Genomic DNA, 24,731 nt, shown 5'->3' with positions numbered 1-24,731 from the left:
TTATATGCATGTATGTGTGAACAATAGACATGGACAACAAAGCTGGGGACATGGTGGGGAGGGAGAGGAAGGGGGGAATCAGTGGGGGGGAAAGGAGAACATCTGTAACAAAAATTAATTAATTTTTTTAAAAAAGGAAAGTAAAAGACACACAGGGAGAAATAAAGAGAGAGGCTTAATAAACATGTCAACCAAATAAGTAAAACAAACAAACAAACGAAAGAGAATTTTGTAACTTTCACAGTGTTACTGTTATACTGTTATTTGCTGGCGTTATCTTATCGCCTCTTCTGAGAGCCTAGATCAACACTCCTGGGAAAAGTGTTGAGAAACATGCTTGAAGATTGCAAAATTGAGCTGTTGGCTACGCTGTGGGTTGTCGGTAAGAGTTAGATGTCTGGGATGAAAATTAAAAGGTGAGGGTTCTCATGCTGAGCATTCAGAGGGTGAAGGGATGGGAAAAATGGAGGCAGTAGGCAGGTTTTGTGAAGATAGTGAGTGATGAGCTAGACCCTGGAGGACAGGCAGGACTGGCTGAGAGAGGAAGTTGCCTTTTTTTTGCAGAGGAGGGATACAGAGGTGGGAAAGTTGGGGCCTAGTAAAGAAATGTGAGCAAGTTGTACACAGGAAATTTGTGGTTTGCAGTTAAGGTTGGATTGAGTCTAGATCATAAAGGCTTCAGTGGGGTTGACGTCTACCAGGACTGTAGTTCCAAAAAGGTTTCCAAAAAAACCAACAACAAAAAACCATAAAACCCACTCACTCATCTACTCTTACTACATTAAATAAACTCTCTCTGATCATTTATATCCCATTTTATTCTATACCAATTCCTTCATAAAGAATTCTGGCATGACCCACCAAAGGAATTGCATGTTCTGCTAAGAGGTCAAGCCCCTTGTTGGTGAACACAGCTCCAGAAAAGTTCATGAAAGTGTCTGAGCTGAGAAATAGAGAGGGGCTTCAGGACTATGAACTGGACTGGTTGCCAAGGATGCCTGGAGGGGAAGAATCACCCCAGCTTGGGTGGGTATTGTGGACACTGAGGGAAACATTTGTTGAATGAATGAATGTAAAGTGAGCAAAGCCACTGGAAGACATGCTGAGGGGAGGAGATGAGAGAATGATCTAAGCTGATGAGAGGGGAGATGAAAACACAAGCAAGACATACATGGAGGACCAAATAAGATTTTTAAAAATTTGCCAATGTATATGATTTATGTGTGTATAAACAGTGAATTAGTCATAAATAAAATCAAAGCAGCTATATGAAATAATCGTCTCAAAAACTTTAACAAATATTATAAAGAAATCTAAGATACTAAGTTAACTGGTAATACAATGAAAAAATTCTATAGCCTTAGGAGAAAAGAAAAACAAACAAAACATTTGTTATGAGCATCCATTATGAGTCAGACATTAATATGCTCAGTTTCTCATTTAATCTTCACAACTCTGTCAAATGAATGTTGATGTTCTTATTCTACAGATAAGGAAACTGAGGCTCAGAGAAGTTACATAGTTTTTCCAAAGTAGAAGAGCAAGTCAGGTAGAAAGCAGACGTCCAGATCCAGGTGTGTCTAGCTCTAAAGCTTGGATTTATTGATAGTGTAAAATTCTAATTATGCAAAGAATTTTACAATTATTTCTTTTAAAGAATGAGGCATAAAACCCATTTCCGTAGACAGAAAGGTTTTCAAACCAACTTGTGGTCTCAAAAATAACTTCCAGATGAGAAATAAAGATTTATAATTAAATGGCAGGTAATATTTAAAAAATAAATTTTTAATTAATTTGAGAAAAAGAGAGATCAATTTGTTGTTCCACTTAATTTTGCATTCATTGGTTGATTCCTGTATGTGCCCTGACCAGGGATGGAACCTGCAACCTTGGCATGTTGAGACAACACTCTAACCAACTCAGTTACCCGGCGAGGGCTGAAAAGAAAATTTTAAATTTAGTTTTAAAATTGCAGTGGGGTAGTTGCAATTGGATGCAGGAGCCATATGTTCTAAAAATGTTAACAATCAAGCAAGATGGGAAACTACATTTTGTTAATTCTCTCCTCTCCCCAGCTGGTGCCACAGGGGGGAACAAACAAGTTATAGATCATATTAACACAAAATATCAACATGGGCAGTGCTAGAAACTTTACCCAGAGCTGGGATTTCAATGGGAAAGCAATAGATTTAATGTCAAACTTGGACCAATAACCAAATCAACAATTTCAAGAAAAAAAACACGTAGTAAAATGTATGTATATGAGTAATGGCTAAAAATTTTTATTAATATTTTAATGTCAGCTCATTTTCAAGTTGAATGCTTTAGAAAACAAAAAAAAAATCATATTTTTATGAAATGAAGGACTTTGCCTTTTATTTTGTAAGGTGTTTATATTTTCATTTGTCTAAATCCAGTATAGAAACTTCTTTTCCAAAATATTACTTGACAAATTATGTTGTTAGGAGCTGGGTTCCAAAGACAAACTCTACAAATAATACTTTGAAACAAAGCACAACCATCAAACAGTTCCTGTAGGTAGGCACTGAAATATTTTGCTTTCATGTGGGGATATCAGCCCATATTTGAAGGTGGGTTATGAGCTCACACATTTCATTCTCTTCTGGAGCAACTGTGGAGTGTAATGCGCCATCATCTACATCCTTCCCCAAAAGCAATTTTCTCTGCAATCTAGAAAACATTGGTTCTGTCCCCCAGGTCCTACAGACTGAAATTAAAGCTCAAACCTCTTGCTAAATGTGATCGCAGTCGTCAATCTGAGTATACTATCAGAATGACAACAAGTAGGAGTGCTCAGAAGCTTGGCCCCTATCCATCCCTCAGGAGTGTTTCAGAGATGATGTGTTTCCAGTGAATAAAAATGTATTAGATTTATTCTCCAAGCTGTGAGGCTTTTTAGATTCTTCTGAATTTGGACACCTCTACGGCGAGACATGTCAAACGTATCAGCCCCGATTCTGTTGACAATCCATCTTCCGAATTCCCATCGTAGTCATGCCTGCTGTGCTGGCTGTGTGGGAGCTCATGGGATGGGAGATTTCACCGGTAAGTAGAGCCAACAGTAAAATGGTACTAAACGGTTGTCCAATCAGGGCACACAGATCAACTTCAGATTAATGTTAACAGACCTTTGTTCTAGTGGGTTGTTACTGTTGTTCCTACAATTTTAAAAAATCGTATTTGGTGTCTCCAGGTATTTCAGGGAAAATTCCTTATGTTTGTGATATACACATATAAATTATTTATTATTATATAAGTTATGTATACAATTTTTTCTATTATTCCAGCTAAACCTTTAGAAATTGTTAAAATTTTCTGACACTTGTTAAAAATAAGGAAGTCTTTATTCAAGGTTCACTGGAGTTTTATAGTAGGGGAGAACATTGAGGCTCCATCCAGAAAACAATTTGGAAAATTGGGGATGTATAGCCAAGGTTGGAGTCAGTTGAGGGAAAATTACTAGGAGGTAATTGCCTCATTGGTAAACTGACTTGACAGGATTCTTGCTGGAGGCAGGCCAGCGGGATCAGAGAGCAAGGGTGGGGGATGAGGAAACTGATCAGATACCAGGATGGGGGGTTTTCTCTAATCTAATCAGGATTCTTGCTCAACTGAACGAAGTAAGCCAAGGGGTGAGCTCATGGAGGGACCCCGGGGGGAGAGGGCGCAGAGGAGCCTGACTCAGGTTTGGTCGTGGTGAGAGTCTTGGTCAAAACGCCTGGAAGCAAAATCTGACCAGAGAAAAAGTTCATTAAATATTCGTCTCTCAAGACAACACACAGAGAGATGAATTGTTGTAATGGTTAGTTCTGCCACCACCAACAAAACAATCATTGATTGATGGGTGTCAGGCTCGATTCTAAGTCTGGCACAACGAGTGAACAAGACACATTCTGTCCTTGCCCAGGTAGCCCCTAAAAGACACCATTAGTACTGACAACAGGGAGCCCTGACCAGTTTGGCTCAGCGGCTGGAGCATCGGCCTGCGGACCAGAGAGTCCCAGGTTCGGTTCCCGCGGTTCGGTTCCCGCTGGGGGCACACGGGGGCACGTACCAAAAATAAAATAAAAATACTGATAATACATAAATCAATGACCAAGTTGCTGCCCTTACAGCAAGATCTTCAACAGGTTTCTTCAAAACACAGGCAAGAAGGGGAAAATAATCAAGAAGGGGAAAATAATCCCTTTCCACCAATACTCTCTCTTTCTGCTGGGCCCAGAAGCCCTAGCTCAGTCCACAGCTTTTCCTGCCTCGCCCCCTCCTGCACCCCGCTAACTTCTCGGTCCTCGCAGGCCCACGGCCCCAGCAGCCGCGCCGGTGCACTTCGCAGTCATACCCGCCAGAAGGGGGCGGGCCACGACTTTCCGTCCTCCGCGCCTGGGCTCTGCGCCCCTCTTCTCCCAGCCCGTCTCTGCTCCGGCCTGGAGACGCTTCCTTAGCAACGGGTTACCCTTGGCAACAAGAGGACGCGGAGCGGTGGGCTTGGTTTCCCTGCGTGCTGTCGAGGCCCAGGCCCAGCCATGTCGGCGATCTTGTGCCAGTGGCTCAACCAAGAGTTGAAGGTGTCGGAGACCGTGAGTGAGTGACACCCCGGCGAGCGGGCTCGGGGCTCGGGGCGCGGAGGCCGCAGCTCCGCGCGCGGACGGAAGGGGGCGGGGCGGCGCGAGCTGGCGGCGGGGCGCCTGCGGGGCCTGGCAGCGCCCCCGCCTCTCAGCGCCCCGCTCCCCTCACCCCAGCTCCTCAGGCCAACCCGCTGGGTCCAGCCCCGCGGTTTCTGGCCTCCTGGGCTGGCAGCCAACGACCTGGGAAGCTCGCGGCCACCGCACGCTCCGGGGTGTCCGTGCCCCTGGACCAGTCAAAGCGCTTCTCCGAGTGTGTCCCCCGTGCGACACAGACCCAGGCATGTGTTCCCGACTTCCTGCCGTCGGAGAGGGGTGCGGAACGCGTCCGTACAGACCCCGTTCCCATGTACACGTTTCAGTTTTAGCCCCGAATCTACCCACATTAGCTATTATTCTTGCCCAAAGCCAACTTTAGTCTCAACTGATTTCACCCCAACCAGGAGGTTGTCACCCAGGCGCTAACCTCACCGCCGCAGAGGGAGCTTTACACGCGGGCAGCTTCTGTGATAGCCCAGTGAGTCCAGCTCCGCACTACGCCCCATCCCAACTTCTTTGTGTTGTTTCATTAACAGGGGTTTATTTTTCAGCTGGTATTGTTTTTGCTCCAGTTAGGAGGTTTTCAGGCCAAATCGTTTTGATCTGTTTTCCCAGAAACACCCTTGCATATTACCAACTTGCTACCTCTGGTTGAACACTTGGGCACTTACCCCAGACCCTGTGCTAAGCCCTTTACATAGGTTTTCCTATTTAATCCTTAAAGAAACAAACAGAAAACCCTGGGAGGCATTGTCCCAGAACTACAGATGAGTAAAAGGGATTAAGAGAGCTTGGTGATTTGTTCAGGGTGGCACAGCTAAAATCAAAGCTAGATCTTTGACTTGTACTCTTAGGCACTAAGAGTTGTATGAGTTTATATTTAGGGAAGAGATTTTTTAAAAACTAAGCTCTCCCAAATATATTCATGTGAGCTTCTTTTATAGGAATCATTGTTCAATTTGAAGCCACAAGAAATATAGAACTTCATCCACCGAGGCATCGCCTAATTCCTAGATTAAGTGCCAAAGGTGGATTTATTAGTGTTTGTTTAGAAGTGATTCCATCTATATGTTAGTTGCTGGGACAAAGAACACAGGATAAGAATGCTACTGAGTGCCTTTGTTTTCTTGATGAGGTTAAATAATGGTTCAGTGATTTTGGAGAGGCAGCTAAAGGCAATTGATTTCTGCATTATTCTGAAAGGTAGAAGTCAATTTGGATAAATTATGTTATTGAATTTTGTGTTATGTGGACTACCCTGACTATAAACAGTAAAGAAAATGAATTCCATTGATCCTCAACTGAGAAGTCTCCCTCCACATGATGGAGGGAGGTTTCTGGAGTCACCAGGAACTGGATTCGTCTCAACATGAAGATTCAAATCTCTGTTAACAAAGTTAAGGGTCTTCAGTGAGTCAAATGTAACCAGACCATTCACCCTGGAAAATGATGCTCAGATGTGTATGTTAACGAAATGTCTTAGAATACAAAAAAGTTGCTCCAAATAAAATTACACCTGAAATTCAAGCAATTATTTTCATAATGAAAAATAAGCAATGTAACACTACTAAAGGATTTGCTGTTAAACAATTTTCAAGAACGCTTAATTATTTTTAAGAATAAGCATTGCCTCTGTTTTACAAAACTCTTATGTAATCACTATAAGGGGGAACTAGTATCAGAATATTCTTCACAAGTAACTGAACATGCTCAGTGATTGAGTAAGAAGCCTTCAAATTCCATGTACTGTACCCATCAGATCCTTGGTAAAGATGGATGTACAAGATTGTCCATGTTTTGTTGTTGTTGTTTTGGATTCTGGTTGTGGCTATGTTGAAAATTGTACAGTATCCAGAACAGAAATAATAATCTCTGGCTCCCAAATTTATACCCTGAAATGTAAGAATAAGACTTGTTATATATTTGGAAGGTTATTAAATGAGATTACAAATGAAAAATATCTACCACAGTTCCTAACATCTACTACATTCAGATACTTACAAAATATTAGTTCAAATATTTTTTCTCACTCTCTTTGGAATAATACCTAATATAGTTGTCATATAATGGGCATTTAGTAAATAATCATTTATTACATGCAAGTCTGTGAGTGAGGCAAAAGGACAGTATTGCTTTAGGCGGAATCTGACGGATTTGTTCAACGGGAGAAGGTCACCCTGGGTGCTTTGATCCTCAGCTTTGTGATTTCAGAAACTGTTTTAAGCATGTTCTTCAGAATTGCTGCCTACTAACTGAAATTGCCTTTTTCTGATTTGATAAACCAGGGTACCAATTTAGCACGAGGAAGGAGAGCGGAAAAACCTGTCCTGGCAGTTGAACACAATGCACCATCTAAATGGGCTGCTCCACTCAGGAGAAGACCAAACTTATAGATCAGATTGCTCATCGACAATCAGAAATTAGATATTACCAAGAGAACTCTCAAATTAAACTAATATTTGATTTGTTTTACTTACCTATTCTCGAGATATTGTATTTACAAGCCGTGACAGATTAGATTAGATTAGGTCAGAGTTTAGAGGCAGATTTCTTCCCCCTCCTCCTCCTCTTCCACCAGTGCATGAACAAGCCCTACTGTTCGATGTTTTTTCCAGTGTCACCACCGCTACAGAAATCTCTGAAATTATAATATTTATGTAATTCTCATTACAGAAAATCTCTATTGTCAGTAAGGTTATTTAATATATCCAAAGATTATAGTTTACATGATATGGAAAAAATTAAATAGATAAATTGAGTTTTAAGAGATATGCTATGCTCCTTGTTAATATTTTTGTATACGTGGGTCTTCATAGGTGGCTAATTTTGTTCTTTTATATTAAATCTAAGTAATTTTTGTTTCAGAGAGTGGTATTTTCTATTATTTGTCCCAGAATTTAAGGGTATTCTTTGTTTGGTCCCCTTGTGCACTAATTATACTTTGTTGATTAGGTCTTATGTCAAGATATTTCCAAAAGTATCAAATTTTATTTTAAAGTATTGCATAGAATATTTTTTTACATACATTTTATAATGTATTGTGACCTTTTATTGGTCTATGATGATCTTATCATATCAAAGAATCACAGAACTTGAGATCTGAAAAAGATTTAGGATATCATTTAATTCTTCTTTGGCATGTGAGGTAATTAAACAAAATATGTTTAAAGATTTGTTGAGGGTTAGCCCTGGCCAGTTTGGCTCAGCGGTTAGAGCGTCGGCCTGCGGTCCGGCGAGACCCGGGTTCGGTTCCCGCTAAGGGCACGTACCTCGGTTGCAGTTTGTCCCCGGCCCTGGTTGGTCGTGCGGGTGGCAGCCACTTGATGTGTCCCTTCACGTTGATGTTTCTCTCTCTCTCTCCCTTCCTCTCTCTCCCTCCCACTCTATCTGTACAAAAAATGGAAAAATATCCTCGGGTAAGGGTAAAAAATAAATAAAAATAAAATAAAGATTTGTTGAGGGTTATACAGCTAGGTAGTGTCATGTTAGCGATAGACTCTGACTCTGCTGACTTTAATTCGTTCCTCTTGTAATCTGGTGCCATTAAACCACGCATTGTTCTCATGCTTCATCCCTCGGGATCATTAGGAAATACATTGCTTCTCAGATATTACAACAGATTGTGATATTTTCTGGCTAGCTCAACAGCATTTCCCTTGATTAAAACTTGACTTCCTTTGACTAGACATTGAGACAGCAAATCTAATAGCAGTGAATCAATGTCAAAATTTTAAGATATGAAGTTTCAAGAAAAGAATGTCACCCAAAATTTAAACCATTAAAGAATGTTATAGTAAGATAGAGATTTTGTTTCAAACAGTAAACCTTGAGAATTATGATAAAGTCTTGAAAGGAGAAGGTTGATCATCCTATTCTCATACTGGAAGAAAAGAAATGGTCACTCTCCTTTACCCAAAGACCACAGCAGAAACCTGTAGTTGAACAAAGTCGGGTTTATGGACTTGTTGCCAACAAGAGAGAGCACATGTCATGGGGGACCGTGGGGCATCTCAGTAAGAATTAGAAAGGATTTAAAGCATTTGGTTTTGTGTTAGGTGTTTTTCAAGGAAGTGGTGCTCTGTTCTGAGTCGGATACTCTCAGAAGCGTAGGCACTAAGACTGGGTGTCTTAATAAATCTTATCCAAGAAGTGGAGAGATGAGTGTGGCAAAGCCATAATTAGTAATAAAGCAGCAACCACTCATAATGGCCAGGTTAGTGAATGTTTGGTCATTTTTGTGATTTGGACAACATTGTTTTTGTCTGCGTACCAACATGATTACAGAGGGATTTTGTTTTTGTCTTGATCCATCAGGGGCGTACGGTGGCCTTGTCTGGGGCTGGTGTGCTGTGAAATTGTGTTCAGCAGGCGAATGCCAAGGCCGAGCTGTGAGGGCCAGTTCCTAGGAACACCAGGGCCTGGTAGGGCCAGGCCGGGTCCGAGCCTTCGGCAGCTGCTCTTCTCTCTCTCAAAGAAAAGTCAGTTGCTTGGCTTTTTAAATGTGGTTGATAACGCAGGCTAGATCTTTGCTCTTCTATTAAAGGAGGAGCGAAGGCACTGAGCACAGAATGTATAGGTCTACAGACTCCTAGGCACAATTCCGAAATCTAAGTATCTCTTTATTCGTTTGGTGGCAAAACTTGGCCAGAAATGCTGTGATGCTATGTTTAGTCTTTATTTCTCCCACTGAATTGTTTCCCTGTGGAAATCAACCATGTTTGATTGCGCATGTTCCTGGTGGGAGTGTTATAGCTTATCTTGGCCCTGAGTGTGGGTCTGGATGTGGATCACAGGGCAATGTCCACTTGCTCTCTTACCGTGGAAATAAGAATGTTTGTACTGAAGTCATTGAGAATCTAGTATGGACCTTAGGAATTGTCTAATTAATAGAACCTGTTATCTTAAATCAGGAAGCAGTAATAATAAAAATAATAATAATTGTCACTGAGCATTTACTCTATGCCAGGAATAACACTAAGCACTTTGCAAGCAGTATCTCATTTAATTCTCAAACCAACTCTCCTGAGGTAGAGCTCATCCCTTTCCATCTTTAAAGATGAGCAGTTGAGGTTATTAGAACTGCCCAAAGTCAGTGACTTGCAAATGAGCCAGGAGTCAAGCCCAGAGAATCTCTCTCCGGAGGCTGTGCTCTCCTCATTGCCGCGTGGACTGTCTGCCTGCTGTCCCTGCCTCATACAGACCTTTCTTAAAGGCCCACCTCAAAGATTTCAGCAAAAGACACTTTAGCCCTGGCCGGTTTGGCCCAGCGGTAGGAGCGTCGGCCTGCAGACCAGAGAGTCCAGGTTCGGTTCCTGCTCAGGGCACGTACCAAAAAAAAGACACTTTAGTGGTGGGGTCATGTGGTGTGGAAGATTTACAGCCTTATCCTGGAGGTCATTCTTTAGAGCTCCGCGTGAAGCTCATCCCTGGGCTCCTGTGGTTTATTTATTTCTCATACTCTTCACTGCCGCTGGTCCTAGAGTCAACCCTCCTCTTCTTTCTCGTGGGAAATTCCAGTTGTTAGTTCAAATTAACTTATAGGGGGGCTGTCATGAAATTAGTCAGGAACATTAATGGGAAGGAAAATATGATAAACCAAAAGGGGAAAAATAAACTTTTCTTTGCTTTTCCTTTTGTCCTACTGTTTCTCTTCTCCCAACCCCTTCTCTCTCTGGCTACTTATCTGCCTTCTCATGCTTTTTAGTCTCTATATTCTTAGCATATGTATATATCCATACACACACACTGCCTGCCTGCTGCATTGAGAGTGGTGGAATCAGATACAGTTACTCCGAGTTATCCATGAGGAGCTGTAGCATTCAGTCATCGAGTTATCCATGAGGAGCTGTAGCATTCAGTCATCGTGGACAACAGGCCTAGTGCGAAATCCAGAGGGAGGGAGAGGAGGAATGAGACCGCCTGAAGGCAGCATAGCTCCTGAGTGCAAAGCTATAGTCTTCAGACTGTTAGTCGAAATCCATAGTCTGACAATGGCTGCTTGTCCAGTGGCTCTTCAGAAAATCAAGAGAAGAATGGGGGTGGGCTAGGGAGGAGAGAAGGGAAAGAAGCAGGGAGAAGGAAGAACAAAGAAGGCACATCTAGAGCAGCCCCGGTGGCACAGTGAGGACAGTGGCGGCTGGGACCAGTGGTGGGTCTTTGAGAAAAGGAGAAAGCGGCAGTGACTCAGGACGGGGAGGTGGCACACCTCTGCCCCTTGGAGGCAGAAGCAGCCATCCGGATTTCAGTTGCTTCAGGCAGCCACTGCTGTATGATGGCAGAAGACATGGTCAACAGATTCGAAGGCTGGACAGTTCAGGAGCTCATCCTGACTCAGTGGGAATCGTTGACATCATCGTCTAACTACTGTATTATTTTACTGGCTCAACTCAAGTATTGAAGTATTATTAAGAGTACAATATATTTTGATTACAAAAATTAGGAAAGCTTTGGGCAAAATTGTGGGCCGATGCCAGAAGCACAAGAATCTCATTGCTATGCTAATGTGTAGTGTTCTGAGTGAGGTCTCTGTGCCGTGGCCTTTATGGACAACTCACTTCACCCCACTGCGACCACACACAAGTATCAGATCTTCAAATCCAGCGTTTCTTCATATTCAATTCACCACTTGTTTATCAGTCAAATAGATAAAAGAGGACTTTCTGGTACGAATGAGCTCGTGTTATTGCAATGACATACAGTATTTTGACTGCTATTGCTTAAAAGACCATTATAGAAACATGTTGAAGGTTTCTGCGGGATTTTGAAATCATCTGAGAGACAATGGCTTTGTCCTATGATAATGTAATTTATGTACAATTTTATATCTCATCACTGAATACCATGTAACCCTATATCCTTCACTTCATAAGAAAAATACAAGTAACTCCAAACTAAGGACATTTTTGAAGGAAGAAAATTCTATTCAACATTTAATTTCCTTTTTTTCTGTACTCCTAGATGCCTCCTAGGTGGCAGGCATGGTACCAAGCAGTTGTCATCCATTACCTCTAATCTTAAAAATAGCTCTCCAAGAGAGGTGTGGATATGTTCTAAAGATGAGAAACTCAGAAAGTACAGAGCTAGTAAGAGACAGAGCCGAGGTTTTAACATGTCTCTGGCCCAAAGCCTATTTTCCTCTGGGCCACACAGAACACAACTGGACCAGAATAACCTCTGAAGCACCAAGAAAAAGCTTGACCATGTCCAGTGGGCTTCATTTAAGAAGGTGCAGATGACTTTCGTAAAATTACCATTGTAAAAAAGGTTAAAATTAAGTCTTAATTATTGTTTGAGAAAGTCAGATTGCCCCTCACTTGGGCCAGAATACTATATTATCATCATCCACAGGTTGTATTGATAACTAAGGTACTACAATGTGATTTTATCAAATATATTGAAGTTTGTTTTTAGACGTACGATGATCAATTGTATTGGTTGTGTTTTAAGTTGATCAGAAGTTGTCTTTTCTTTCAAAATTTCATGTCATCAAGTATTGATATATACTTGTGCAGGAATTCTTAGAAGACATCTGCTGTTAGACTTCCATCTTTTTATTTGGTTATTAAAAGATATTTCTAGAATATTTTTATGGAATTTTGAGTTCAAATTAAATTACAGAGTTTTACTCTATGAATGCATAATTAAAATATATAAACTCTATGAGAAACACATTTACTTTTTAATATCTGTGTTAAAATTCAGGTCCCAAGTCATTCGCGAAGGCATTCTCCAGTGGCTACCTAATTGGAGAAGTTCTACACAAATTTGATCTTCAGGATGATTTTTCAGAATTTTCCGAAAGCAGGTTAGTGAGATTATTTCATACTTTTAAAAAGGTCAGTTCCTTTGGTATTTTGATGGATTTTGCCTCCAACATTAACTTTTAACAATCATCTATCTCAAGATCCCTTGTAAAGCCTGACCCAGTCAAGAATACCCTAGGTACGGAGATTGTCTCCTCCTCATGTGTACATACTTCAGTGCCCAGGTTGCAGCAAGACCTCATCTTGAACAGGGACTCCCTTTAATACCTTCCGTATTCCTGCAATCTTAGGCCAGATTACTTCTTTTCCTTTTTTAATGGTTCTGCTTTCTTTTAAGAGAAGAAGTGAAATGGCAAATAGTGACCTGGCCAGTTAGTATTCTTCTTTGTGTTATAAATATAAAATAGAACTTAATAAAAATAAAAAATCCATGCCCAGCCAGTGTGGCCCAGTAGTTGAATGTTGACCTGTGCACCAAGAGGTCACATTTTAGTTCAGGGCACATGCCCAGGTTGAGGGATCTATCCCCAGTAGGGGGCATGCAGGAGGCAGCCTATCAATGTCATTGATGTTTCTATCTCTCTCTCCCTCTCCCTTCCTCTCCCCTCAAAAAATCAATAACAAACAAACAAAATGCATAATATTTTTTGGTTTCAGCAGCTTATTGAGATATAATTCACATACCATAATTCACCATTTAAAGCACACAATTCTGTGGGATTAACTATATTTACATATTTAGTATATTCACCACCACCACCACTATCTAAACACCCAGCCTCTGGAACCCAGACATCTCTTTCCCGTCTCTGAATTTGCCTCTTCTCCACATTTTGTATCAATGGACTCAAACAAGCTGTGGCGTTTGTGACTGGCTCTTCCATTTCGGCTGTTGCCGAGGCTGGTCTTCGTTGTAGCATGTCTAAGCACCGCTTCATTTCTGCTTATTTGCTGAATAACTATGATTGGATAGACCACATTTTGTTTATGAATTCATCAATGATGTATGAGTTCTTTTAACTTTTTTGGCTATTATGAATAATGCTGCCATAAACATTCTGTTTTTACATGAAAATGTTTTAATTTCTCTTGGGTATGTACTTAGGAGTGGAATTGCTGAATTATATGGTCTCAGTTTACATTTTGAGAAAATGCACAGTTTTTCAAAGTTCCTGCGCCATTTACGTTCACCCTAGTAATGTATGGGGTTTGTAATTTGTCCACATCCTCATCAACAATTGTTTATTGCCTGTCTTTTTTATTACAGCCATCTGAGTGGGTATGGACGAACGTGTAATGACTTGAGTCCACCATTACAGTATCACACAGAGCATTGTCACTGCCCCCAAATCCTCTGCACCCCACCTATTCATCCCTCCCCTACCTCAGCCCTTGGCAACCATTGACCTTTCTACTGTCTCCATAGTTTTGCTTTGTCTATAATGTCATATACTTGGAATCATACAGTACGCGGCCTTTTGAGATCGGCTTCTTTCAGTTAGTGATACGTATGTAAGGCCCCTCCCCACCTTTTCATGGCTCGATAGCCCATTTCTTCTCAGTGATGGATAACCTTCCGGTGTCTGGCTGGACCACGGCTGGTTTGCCCGTCACCTACCGAAGGGCATCACGGGTGCTTTCGAGTTTGGGCAGTTATGGGTCAAGCTGCTGTGACTAACCGTCCACGTGCCGATTTTTGTGGGGACATAAGTTTTCAAGTCTTTTGGGTAAATACCGAGGAGCAAGATTGTAAGGTTCTTTGCCTATTTTCGAATGTTTTTGAGGAGCTTTAAATCTGTCTGTCCTCGCGGCTCGCTGAGGGTTTTACAGCTGCTCCTGTTTCGAGGCTGCTGGGCAGCAGGGAGGGGAACTGGGCCCGTAAACATGACCGAAGCTCTCTGCTTCCTGAGACGATGTTTCTGTTGTTGTCGAATAAATGCTCCTTGGGTTAGCTAATTTCTAGAGTTATAGAAAGTTGATTTTTAGAATTTTTGTCAGTTTTCCTTCTGCTGTCATGGAGGACTGGATTTTTACAGGTCCTTACTCTGCCATTCCCGAAGTCCCACTCGGATCCGTAATGTTTCCTGCTATTTCTCACTCAGGGACTCTTTGGTTTCTGGTGCCTGGAATAAGAGTGCGTCTCCACTGAGTAGGCCTATGTTGCAAGACCTCTGGGCAAAACGATCTGGTACTTCCATTCTAAAGGGAAGAGTTTTCTCACAATTCAGATTTTACTACTTGTACAGGTAATAATCGTAAGATACAAGAGAAGTCACGGATTGGAAACACATTTTCATCCCAGGTGATTTCTTCCGTTTGCACGGTGCCGAGTAACGTTCTAATCCACACCCCCCACCCCGTATCGCCCATCTCTTGTTCAGGGGTCAGGTGTACAGGTTCCTTCCCAGTCCGGCCCAGCGCCTCCTGTGCCTGAGCTCCCAGCCCCCCACCACCTCGGTTCCTGCCGGTGCTGCCGCCCTGCCCACAGACGCTGGGCCCGTCCCTCAGGCACGGATGTGCTGGGCACAGTGCCCCTGCCCTCCTTTTCTCTGGTTTGCCTTCCCAGGAGTTTCAGAGGCACAGATTGGTTTGGGATGACCTCTGTGTTAGCAGATTTCCAGTCCTTTTTGGTTGTTTGTTTCCCTTGTATGGAAGTTCTAAACTCGGCTTACACATTTACTTACTGCAGCGCTGATCTCTGCCTCCCTGCCCTTCCTAGGGTCTCTCACATGCGCATCCGAACGCCTTGAAGTTCGCGCCCTGAGCTGTTTTTATTAGGGCTAGCACAGACATATACATGGCTACACATCCTGGCAAATCCTACATAGAGAGACCTTGCCTGAACTTCTCAGTAGGCAGATAAAGACTCTACACCCACATCTTTATTTATTTATTTATTTTTTAATTAATTAATTTATTTATGTTACAGATGTTTCTCCTTTTCCCCCCACTGATTCCCCCCTCCCCCTTCTTCCCCGCCCTGTCCCCAGCTTTGTTGTCCATGTCCATTGTTCATGTATACATGCATATAAGTTCTGTGGTTTATCTCTCCCCCACCATCCCCTCTTCTGGGGATTGTCAGTCTGTACCCCACTTCCACGTCTCTGGGACTGCCCCGTTCCTCAGACTGTTATGTACATTATATTCCACAAATAAGTGAGATCATATGATACTTGTCTTTCTCTGTTTGGCTTGTTTTGTTTAGGATGATACTTTGCAGGTTCCTCCATGTCGTCTCAAAGGATAACGCATCTTTATTTTTTTTATGGTGGAAAGTATTACAGATGTTCCCCCACCTTTTACCCTTTACCCCCACATCTTTAGGTGTGACATCCCCATCAACCTAAGATACGTTAAGTGTTCCAGTTTCTCGTTCTCAAGGCACGTCTTACGAGGGCTTCCCAGGGTGACCCTCGTCTACCTTTTCAGCCACATTTTCCACCAGCCTGGAGCTCGAACCTAAGCTGCTCTGGTCCACAAACCATGTATTTTTTTATGCCTTGTACCATGCATAGTAATATTCTTCCTTCACTTTCAGCACAAGAAACTTTTATTAATTCTTAAGACCAATTGAAAATTCACCCATCCTTTCTCTAAAGTCTCCTTTGACTTCCTAGCAGACTTAGTTCCCCTTTTTTGGTTGTTGTTCTAATAATACCTTGGACAGCCCTTTCCTTATCACATTAATTTGTAACTCTTCATTTATACTGCAGCTTTCTTGCGGCGTGCCCACCACACGAGGGTGCCCGGTGGCTCACGAGTGAGTACACACATGCGTGTGTACTCCTCAGGAGACTGCAGACTTGCTGAAAGTTGCAGAGTGTGTTTATTCTTGGTGCTCCCAGCATTGCCCCTAGCTCGCTCATAGCAGACACACAGGAATGTTTCTCTGTTGAGGGATGGAGGATGCTGAAAGTATACCTTTTAGCCATGGAAAACTGAAGGAACCATACTGGCCGTATCACACATGCAGTAGTTCAGGTGTACTAAATTGGCTTTTGTTACGGGTCGTACAGGGCTTTTGTGTGAAATGAGAAAAGAGACCCTATTTGGGTGAACACAACTGTGAAGACACAGGTGTTAGTGAACAGAGAAGTCTTTGTACGAAGAAAAGGTGGATGAAGCAGCCTCGTGCCAGGGATAGGGCTTGGCAAACCGCACAGGGGAGATTCACACCCTTGCCCCAGCTTTGGATAGGGGTGTGCTACGCTCATCAGCATAGGGAACAGCCCTGCTTTCCCGCTGCAGGGAACTCACTTTCTGTCCCAGAGAGCCATCGCAATCCGAAGATGGAGGGAGGACCTCCTTGTCCTGACAGCAAAATACTATCCACCTTTAGTTCCTGAAACAGCCCACTTTTTCTCCACGTCAAACCATCTTCTTTTTTTTTTGAGATCCACTGGTCCTAATTTAGTTTTTTTTTTTTAAACCATCTTTTAAAGGAGGCAAGGATCATTAAACCCATGGATATTGCCTTTGTAATCGAGTATTTGGTGGGGAAAGAATTTCTCTTTGTTAAAACCTATTTTTTTTTTTTATCCTCACCCGAGGACATTTTTCGATATTTTGTTCAGATAGAGGGAGAGGGAGAGAGAGAGAGAGAAACATCGACGTGAAAGCGACACATCGAGTGGTTGCCACCCACACGACCCAACCAGGGCTGGGGACAAACTGCAACCAAGGTACGTACGTGCCCTTAGCGGGAACCGAACCCAGGTCTCTCCAGACCGCAGGCCGACGCTCTAACCGCTGAGCCAAACCGGCCAGGGCAAAACCTATTTTTTTTTTAAATTTTATCCTTACTCGAGGACATTTTTCCATTTTTTGCTCAGATAGAGTGGGAGGAAGAGAGAGAGTGAGAGAGAGAAAGAGAAACATCGACACATCAAGTGGCTGCCACCCACACGACCCAACCAGGGCTGGGGACAAACTGCAACCGAGGTACATGCCCTTAGCCGGAACCAAACCCGGGTCTCTCTGTACCGCAGGCCGACACTCTAACCGCTGAGCCAAACCGGCCAGGGCTGTTAAAACCTATTTTGAGGGTAGCTGTCTAGTGCCAGAGCTCATGATTTGGGAATTTTGTCTAATGTTTTTAGTTTCTTTACTCTAAAATATAAACAATAAAGTGAGTATAAGTTGCTAATAACTAAGTTATTTGCCTTAGAAATTACTGATTCCTAAGAATAGCTCATCTAACTCTGAAAGAATTCTGTTTTAGAATATTTTCAATCCATCTCAAAGGGTGGGAAATGAACAGATTAGTTGAAAGAGTGAAAGTAAAGAACATAGATGTCCTTGAGAGAGCAGCTTCTGCTTACTTGGTCAGGTGTATTCCCTGCCCAGGAGGCAAGGGGGACACAGGTATTCCCTGGCCAATTGGAAGTGCAATAGGGAGGGAGAGGCTTTTCCCAGGATACATTTCTGACTCCTTAGCGCCATCACTTACATCACAGGCTCTGTCTCCTGAGCAAAGCTGTCCCAGTGGTTTCTCTTTGTTCAGAAACAACTGCTGATCATCATTATACTGATTGAGCATACGCTGCAACAAGGGTGGACTTCCAGCAACTTGCTCACCAGTTATATTCCCAAAAGTTTGATTGGATGGAAATTTGGAATATATGTTAAAAACTTCCAGAGAAAAGTAGCTATACCTTGATACTTTGTCAGTCCATGAGAGCTATTTTATTTTATTTTATTTTATTTATTTATCCTCACCTGAGGACATTTTTTTGCATTCATCTTCAGATAGAGCGGGAGGGAGAGAGGGAAGGAGAGAGAGAGAGAGAAACATCGATGTGAGAGACACACATCGACTGGCTGCCACCCGCATGACCCCAACTGGGGCCGGGGACAAACTGCAAGCAAGGTACGTGCCCTTAGCGGAAACCGAACCCGGGTCTCTCTGGTCCGCAGGCCGACGCTCTAACTGCTGAGCCAAACCGGCCAGGGCCATGAGAGCTGTTTTAAAGCCTAATGTGTAACTAAACCATAATATTAGCAGGCTTATATTGCATTCTGGGGGCCATGTAGTATGTGTAAGAGGAGGACAAATGTCTTTCACTTTTGTTGATGCAGGGCTATGTTTCGATGAAATTTGGAAATGAGCAGTGTTTGCTTTTGGACTCTCCCTCCTGAAATATTTCAGCCGACGGTTAGGGCCCGGGGCAAAGCTCTGGCAAGTGGCTCTCAGGCCATATCCTACCAGATATGTGCAGTGGACCAGGCGTGCAGGACTCCTAGGACAGGAAGGGCATGGAAAGCTAACCATGAGAGAAGAGTAAAAGGGGTAGAAGGTCCCTGTCCCAGGAATGTAGCCACCGGTCACTGGTCTGATTATCCCCTTTCCCAGTCATGCTCTTTAAAATATGTCTGTTTTACCCTAATGATTTTAGGCAAATGTTTGTTTCCACATCTGTAAAGTCATTTGTCAGGGAACAAATAGCAAAACTGGTACCTGAGAAGATCTAAAAAATAAAATAAAACAAAAATGTTCACTCTTATTGTTGATAAGACTTCCTGGTAGTATTCGTCTTCTCCTCTCATCCCTCTAGGATTGTGTCTCAGCTACTTAAACGTTATATTCAGAGCTTGGTTGATGTAGTATGATATCCTAGTGTTTCTGTTAAAACAGTGATAGTAGACAGAGGCAATATGACAGTAAGTCACATAATGTAACTGGAAAAGGAATTCAAGATATGTGTCAATATTTTTGTTGACATTGGCCTTCCCATGATACTGGCTCCTTCTTCATATTAGACATCACTTGTGTATTTCCCCATCTCCTTTGAAAGATAGGTTTTTAACTTGCAGTTAATGAGCACTTTTGGCTAGATTTTAGGAGATTCACAAGCACCCCAAAAATGGCATACACGTTTTATGTATATATATAGATGTGTGTTTTTTCTATGGAAAAGTTTCCAGAGGTCTCATCAGATTTTCAGTGATATATGTGATTAAAAAAAAAAAAGTTTAGAACTGAGAGCAATCTCTTGAGAAACAGTATACTAGGAACAGTATATAAAGTTTAAGTTAAGCGATCGCTATAGGCTTCTAAAATGTAATTAAGATTGTTGGAGGTTATAGTATCTGCCCTAAATAATTTTATAGTCCAAAATGAAGTTATTGAGTGAGTAACCCTATAATATTAGAAAGTGTGCCAAATACATGGCAACTCTCTCTGTTCTAATGTATCATGGGGGGTGAGGGGGTAGGACTTTTAACTGATATTCAAGTATATTCAGTGTGTTTTTTTCTGTTAAGAAATGACACTGAATATTTGTGAGTTAGAGTAAAAAGAAAATAAACCAGTGGTTAAAATTGATATTTATATCCAGTGGGATCATATAGAGAGACACGAGAGTTGAAAAGGCTGCCAACATCTTTTGCTTTATTTTCATCAATGGGCTCATGGGCTCATTAACAGCCCTAGATCATTTGAAATTTCTAGTTCAACATATACCTCAATTTATCATCATTTGTTTGCTCTTCTAGGGCAGGTACTATGTGTTATTAATCTTTGCAAACATTTAATACATTTGTAAATTTATTTACACTTATTTACATATCATTTGCCTGATGAACTTAATAAAGACATAAATCCTTGGTATATAATGTGTATTCAACACATGTTTGTTAGTTGAGAGAGTAAATTAATAAATGAATGAAATAATGAATTTCTTCTAAAATGTGAGCCTAATTTGATAATAGGTGATTCAAAAATAAATATGACATAATTAGAAAGTTTTTACTGATTCTTAAAGTAGTAATGTAAACTGTAAAATGAAGATTTCACAACTAATTTGATTTGATAGCTAATGTTACTTAAATACTTTTGACAGTGCCTGAAAGCATTACTGTTAGGGTTGTCGGTGCAGTAATTAGGGCTATTTTCAGACTCTAGTAATCATATCACTTAAAGAAATGGACATTTGCCCTGGCCAGTTTGGCTCAGCGATTGGAGCGTCGGCCTGCAGTCCGGAGAGACCCGGGCTTGGTTCCCGCTAAGGGCACGTACTTCGGTTGCAGTTTGTCCCCGGCCCTGGTTGGTCGTGCGGGTGGTAGCCACTCGATGTGTCCCTTCACGTCGATGTTTCTCTCTCTCTCTCCTTCCTCTCTCTCCCTCCCACTCTATCTGTACAAAAAATGGAAAAATATCCTCTGGTGAGGGGAAAAAAAAAAGAAATGGACATTTAATTTGCAATTTTGACTTCTGAGTAAAGTCTTTTTTAAAGCCATAGTTCAGTTTTTCCATTCAGAAGAAGGAATCTAGTTATCTGGTTTTGTATTGAGTTCTTGTAAAAATTTTAGCAACTGTGTTAGCAGGAGAGTATATAAAATTAATGATTGTTAATTTAGCCACTCAAGAGAAATAAATGCATAAAATTCAGGACAACAGAAAAGCTCAATGTATTTACATGATTGAGTGGTTTTAGAGAGAAATGATATACTTGCAAGAACGTGGGATAATTAAGACTATTGAATCGTGGTAGTATCTCTGGTTCTTGTTTTCAAGTCCATGCCAGCGCCTCACTGTGTGAAATGCCTTAATGCCTAGGGTTTCGAGTGCCAAACTGAACAACTTTTCTCGCCTGGAGCCAACGCTTCACCTGCTGGGCGTGCAGTTCGACCCGACAGTGGCCAACAACATTATCACGGAGAAGCCTGGGGCCGCGACGACACTTCTGTACCAGCTGTACACTGCTCTTCAGAAAAAGAAGAAGGCGGGGCTGACGGGGATGGAAATGCAGACCATGCAGCCCATGACCACCGTGAGGCTTCAGAACATGAAGAGCGTGGCTTTCCAGGATGTAAGTGCAGAAACACGAGCACATCGCCATGTAGGACGTGTACAGAGAATGACAGTGAGGCCGCATTCCCAAAGGGGCCCCATTGGGTGGATGTGTCCCCGATGTTTGTTGCTGGCCAAATTTGGGTTTTATTTTATATTAATATTTTCAATGTATTTATTCATGTTTGATGTCTCCCTTTGTGTTATCCACATTTCCAATAGTGTATCAATTCTGTTTATTCCTAACACCCCGTGTTTTTATGCCTGTTCCTCTTCCCAGTGGTACCCCATCCCATCTGTGTATGAACCTGCTAGCGGGTCTCCTGGGCTTCAGGCTTTGTACGAACTGAGTCTTCCCTAAATTCCACTTCCACTAAGTTCTTCTTTTGCCTGAAAACCTTCTGTTTCATATATATCCTGTCTCCCAATTCACATTGACATTCAACAGTTTTCACTAAGTGTTCTCAGCCTGTCTTGTTGACTTTATCCCTTCAGAGTCCTCAGCATCGTCTTGCTTCTGCACTGGTGGGCAGCCTGTCCCTGAATGGGACTTGCATATCCCTGCTCGCCCCTTTCTCTCAGCCAAGCTCATTCTTCTCCTCTCCCCTTGTCCCCCAAACTGTTCTCCATGTACTTCCGTGCCACCTCCCAGTGCCGGGCTCTTCCGTGGCCCTCCGTGGGCACAGCCACTCTCACTCTCTGGGGTTCACTTTCTCTTGCTGATATCACTCTGAATTGCAGTGTTTGCTTGTCTTATGACCTCACAAGATGTTTAGTTCCTCAAATTCAAGGCACATGCTGAGTACCATGCTTTAAACTTTGCAAATACTCATTCATTGTGTTTTGATAAATTGCTATAACTTCCTGGTTGACAATTCTCTCCAGTTCCTGTGCTGCTTCCTTATGGTCAGTGAGATGCATTGACTTTTCCAGGTCTCTAGGGTAATGGGGAGCACTGCACTGAAGCCATGCACTAAATAAAAAAGGAAGTAATTAAAAATGTAAATTAAGTTATGAAGCCACAATGATATAATAGATGCGAGGGACAGTCCTACTTTCAGATCTGTCTGTTCTTAATGGACATCCTCACGAGCCTGGTAGCAGAATGAACCCAGGACCCACGGAGAGCTAGAGACTAGATTAGGCTCAAAGCTGAATAACTGAGTATTGCATTCCACCTTCTTCACTTCCAAGCTGATTAACGTTGGGCCAGTCCCTAGTACAGTCTTAATTATCTCAGCTGTAAAAACAGTGATGATTATCTCTGTCTGTCTCAGAGGCTTTTTGTAGCTTTAAGAAGACAATACATGAAACAGTTCTTTGCAAAGGAGGCAACAGTAACAGATGCTACAGAGCTGGGCAGATGAGGCCAAACAAGAGACCACTGGGTTTCATGATGGCCACTAGTGACCTACCAGAGTCAGTCAGTAATTCATTGAACAAATATTTGTTGGGCTCCTACTTTATGCCAGGCACTTGCACAACGGAGCCCAGTCCTCCTAGAGCTTACGTTTTAGGGAGGGAAGTATTTCGGTAGAGGGGTGTCGATTGCAGGGAGTTGAGGACACTCAGAGGGAAGAAAGGAGGGAGCACAGGCTATTCTTTCGAGAAATTTGAAGGTGAAGGAGAAAAGAAAATAACCATAGCTGTGGGGAAGAAGATCTAGGGAAATGTGAGATTTTTCTGTTTTATGGATGTAGATACTGGGCCAGTCTGCTCGTTGAGTAAAAGAATCTGTGGCAGGAGATGATTGGTGTGAGGACGACGTGGAGGAGGTCCTCTGGGAGGAAAAGAGGAGGAATGAGTCAGTATTCAGAGGACGGAGGAGAGATGACATTCTTTAATACCAGATGGAGGAAGACACAGGTGTTCGTTACATAGTAATATTAAAATTCATTGAATGTACACAGTGAGGTGACAAGCCTGTTCCCACACCTTTTATGTATTATCTCTTTTGATTTTTTTTTTATATCAGTCTTATGAGATGGGTATTTTTTTCTATTCCCGCTCTGCAGATGATGAATCTGAGATAGGGAGGTTAGAGAACTCGCCCAACTTTATGAAGCTAGTAGCTGAAACCCAAACCTAAACAATCGGACTCTGGAAGCCACACACTCAACAGTAGGCTAGTATCTCAGTGGGTATTTCCTGGGTTGAAACGTAAGAATTAAGTGAAAGCTGTAGCGATGCGTAGAAGTGCAGAGGCAGGATGTTCAAAGACCTTACATTTTTGTTGTCCCTGTGAAGTTGGAGGCCAGGCCATTTTTCACAGAGAAGAGCCAGAAGCTGTGGAGGGACTTCATGTCAGCTCAGGGGTCCCTAAATGTCCTTCTGCGTAAATGCCAACCTCTATTGAGGCAGGGTGAGAAGATCAGCAATGGTTTAAGCAATAGTATCATCCTTTTTTTTTTTTTTAAGTAAGTCTTCAGCTTCAAAGGAGATTACTTTTGAATATAAAAGTTTTGGTTAAGTACACTGACCGTGATTCTGTGTCCCACATTATAATCACCCTTAGAGTTTATTTTCTTATAATACTGCACTCGCCAGGGGCCTGGGAGTGTGAATGTTTCCTCACTTGTTACCAGGAAGTGGCTCAAGTAATAGAAAGAATCTGGTTTCTTATATTATCTCTTACATGTTGAAATTGGTTTTATAAAATTATTCTTATGAAAATATATTTCCAAGAATTTAAACATGATTTGTTAAAAATTGAACGAGGGCAAAAAATTTACTATAAAAGTACATATAAGATTACTTCATAAGAAGGAATTCAAATCATATTTTTGTATTCTCTACATCAATTAAGGAAGTACGTAATTAGTATGGAGCTTAAAATGACTTTAACAACCAACAGTAGTATTTTATAGAAATTTTATTTTGAAGACAAATTTTATGTGTGCTTATAACAACGATATACTCTTAGTCCCTAACAACTGCATCTTTTGAAATGCTTTCTTCATTTAGAGACTTAGAAAACTGACACCACGGCAAACTGATTTCAGTCTGATGCGGGTTTCAGACAGGTTTCAAGAGAAATATATACACACGAAAGAAGATCTTGTCCGCATGCATTTTGAGAAACTTGAAAAATTTCAAAAAATCAAGGAAGAACAAAGATGTTTTAATATCGAAAAGGTTTCATAGAACAATTTTAACAGAAACTCATTAGTGCATAGTATACTGTATGCGTCTGGTGCCTGAAGTACACGTTGCTCAAGCATGAATGCAGCGCAGGTCGCATGCTGACGACGGCTCGTGCTCTGCCTGGCTTTCAGCTCTCTCCTTCACTGTCCCCTCTCCCCGTCCCACTCCTGCCACTGTCCCCTCCACCTGTGGCGAAGGAGCCAGAACTGCCGTTCTCTGGAATGGCAGGACAACTTGATCTCTTTTAAGTTGCCTGGCAGAAATCAATGAGTCAGATGCATTAGTAATGGCGTGGGGGTGCTATGGGTCACCCCAGCGAAGGCTATGACCATTGTCACCACTGAAGGAGAT

The 24,731-nt window shown here is 42.0% G+C and overlaps 1 protein-coding gene across 1 annotated transcript in view; it reads left to right on the top strand.

Moving 5' to 3' along the window:
* Positions 1-4,519: 4,519 nt before the first annotated feature.
* The window catches only part of SPEF2 (sperm flagellar 2), a 158,002-nt gene continuing 137,790 nt past the window's right edge, over positions 4,520-24,731 (top strand). Inside the window, exons 1-4 of the mRNA XM_036280192.1 lie at positions 4,520-4,602; positions 12,384-12,486; positions 21,003-21,255; positions 24,201-24,371. Coding sequence (XP_036136085.1) covers positions 4,545-4,602; positions 12,384-12,486; positions 21,003-21,255; positions 24,201-24,371 — 585 coding nt within the window. The 5' untranslated portion in view covers positions 4,520-4,544. The remainder of the gene's footprint in view (positions 4,603-12,383; positions 12,487-21,002; positions 21,256-24,200; positions 24,372-24,731) is intronic.

This window comes from Molossus molossus, unplaced genomic scaffold (genome assembly GCF_014108415.1).
Source record: "Molossus molossus isolate mMolMol1 unplaced genomic scaffold, mMolMol1.p scaffold_m16_p_3, whole genome shotgun sequence".
NCBI classification, from domain to species: Eukaryota; Metazoa; Chordata; class Mammalia; order Chiroptera; family Molossidae; genus Molossus; species Molossus molossus.
This window is presented reverse-complemented; position numbering and strand designations above follow the sequence as displayed.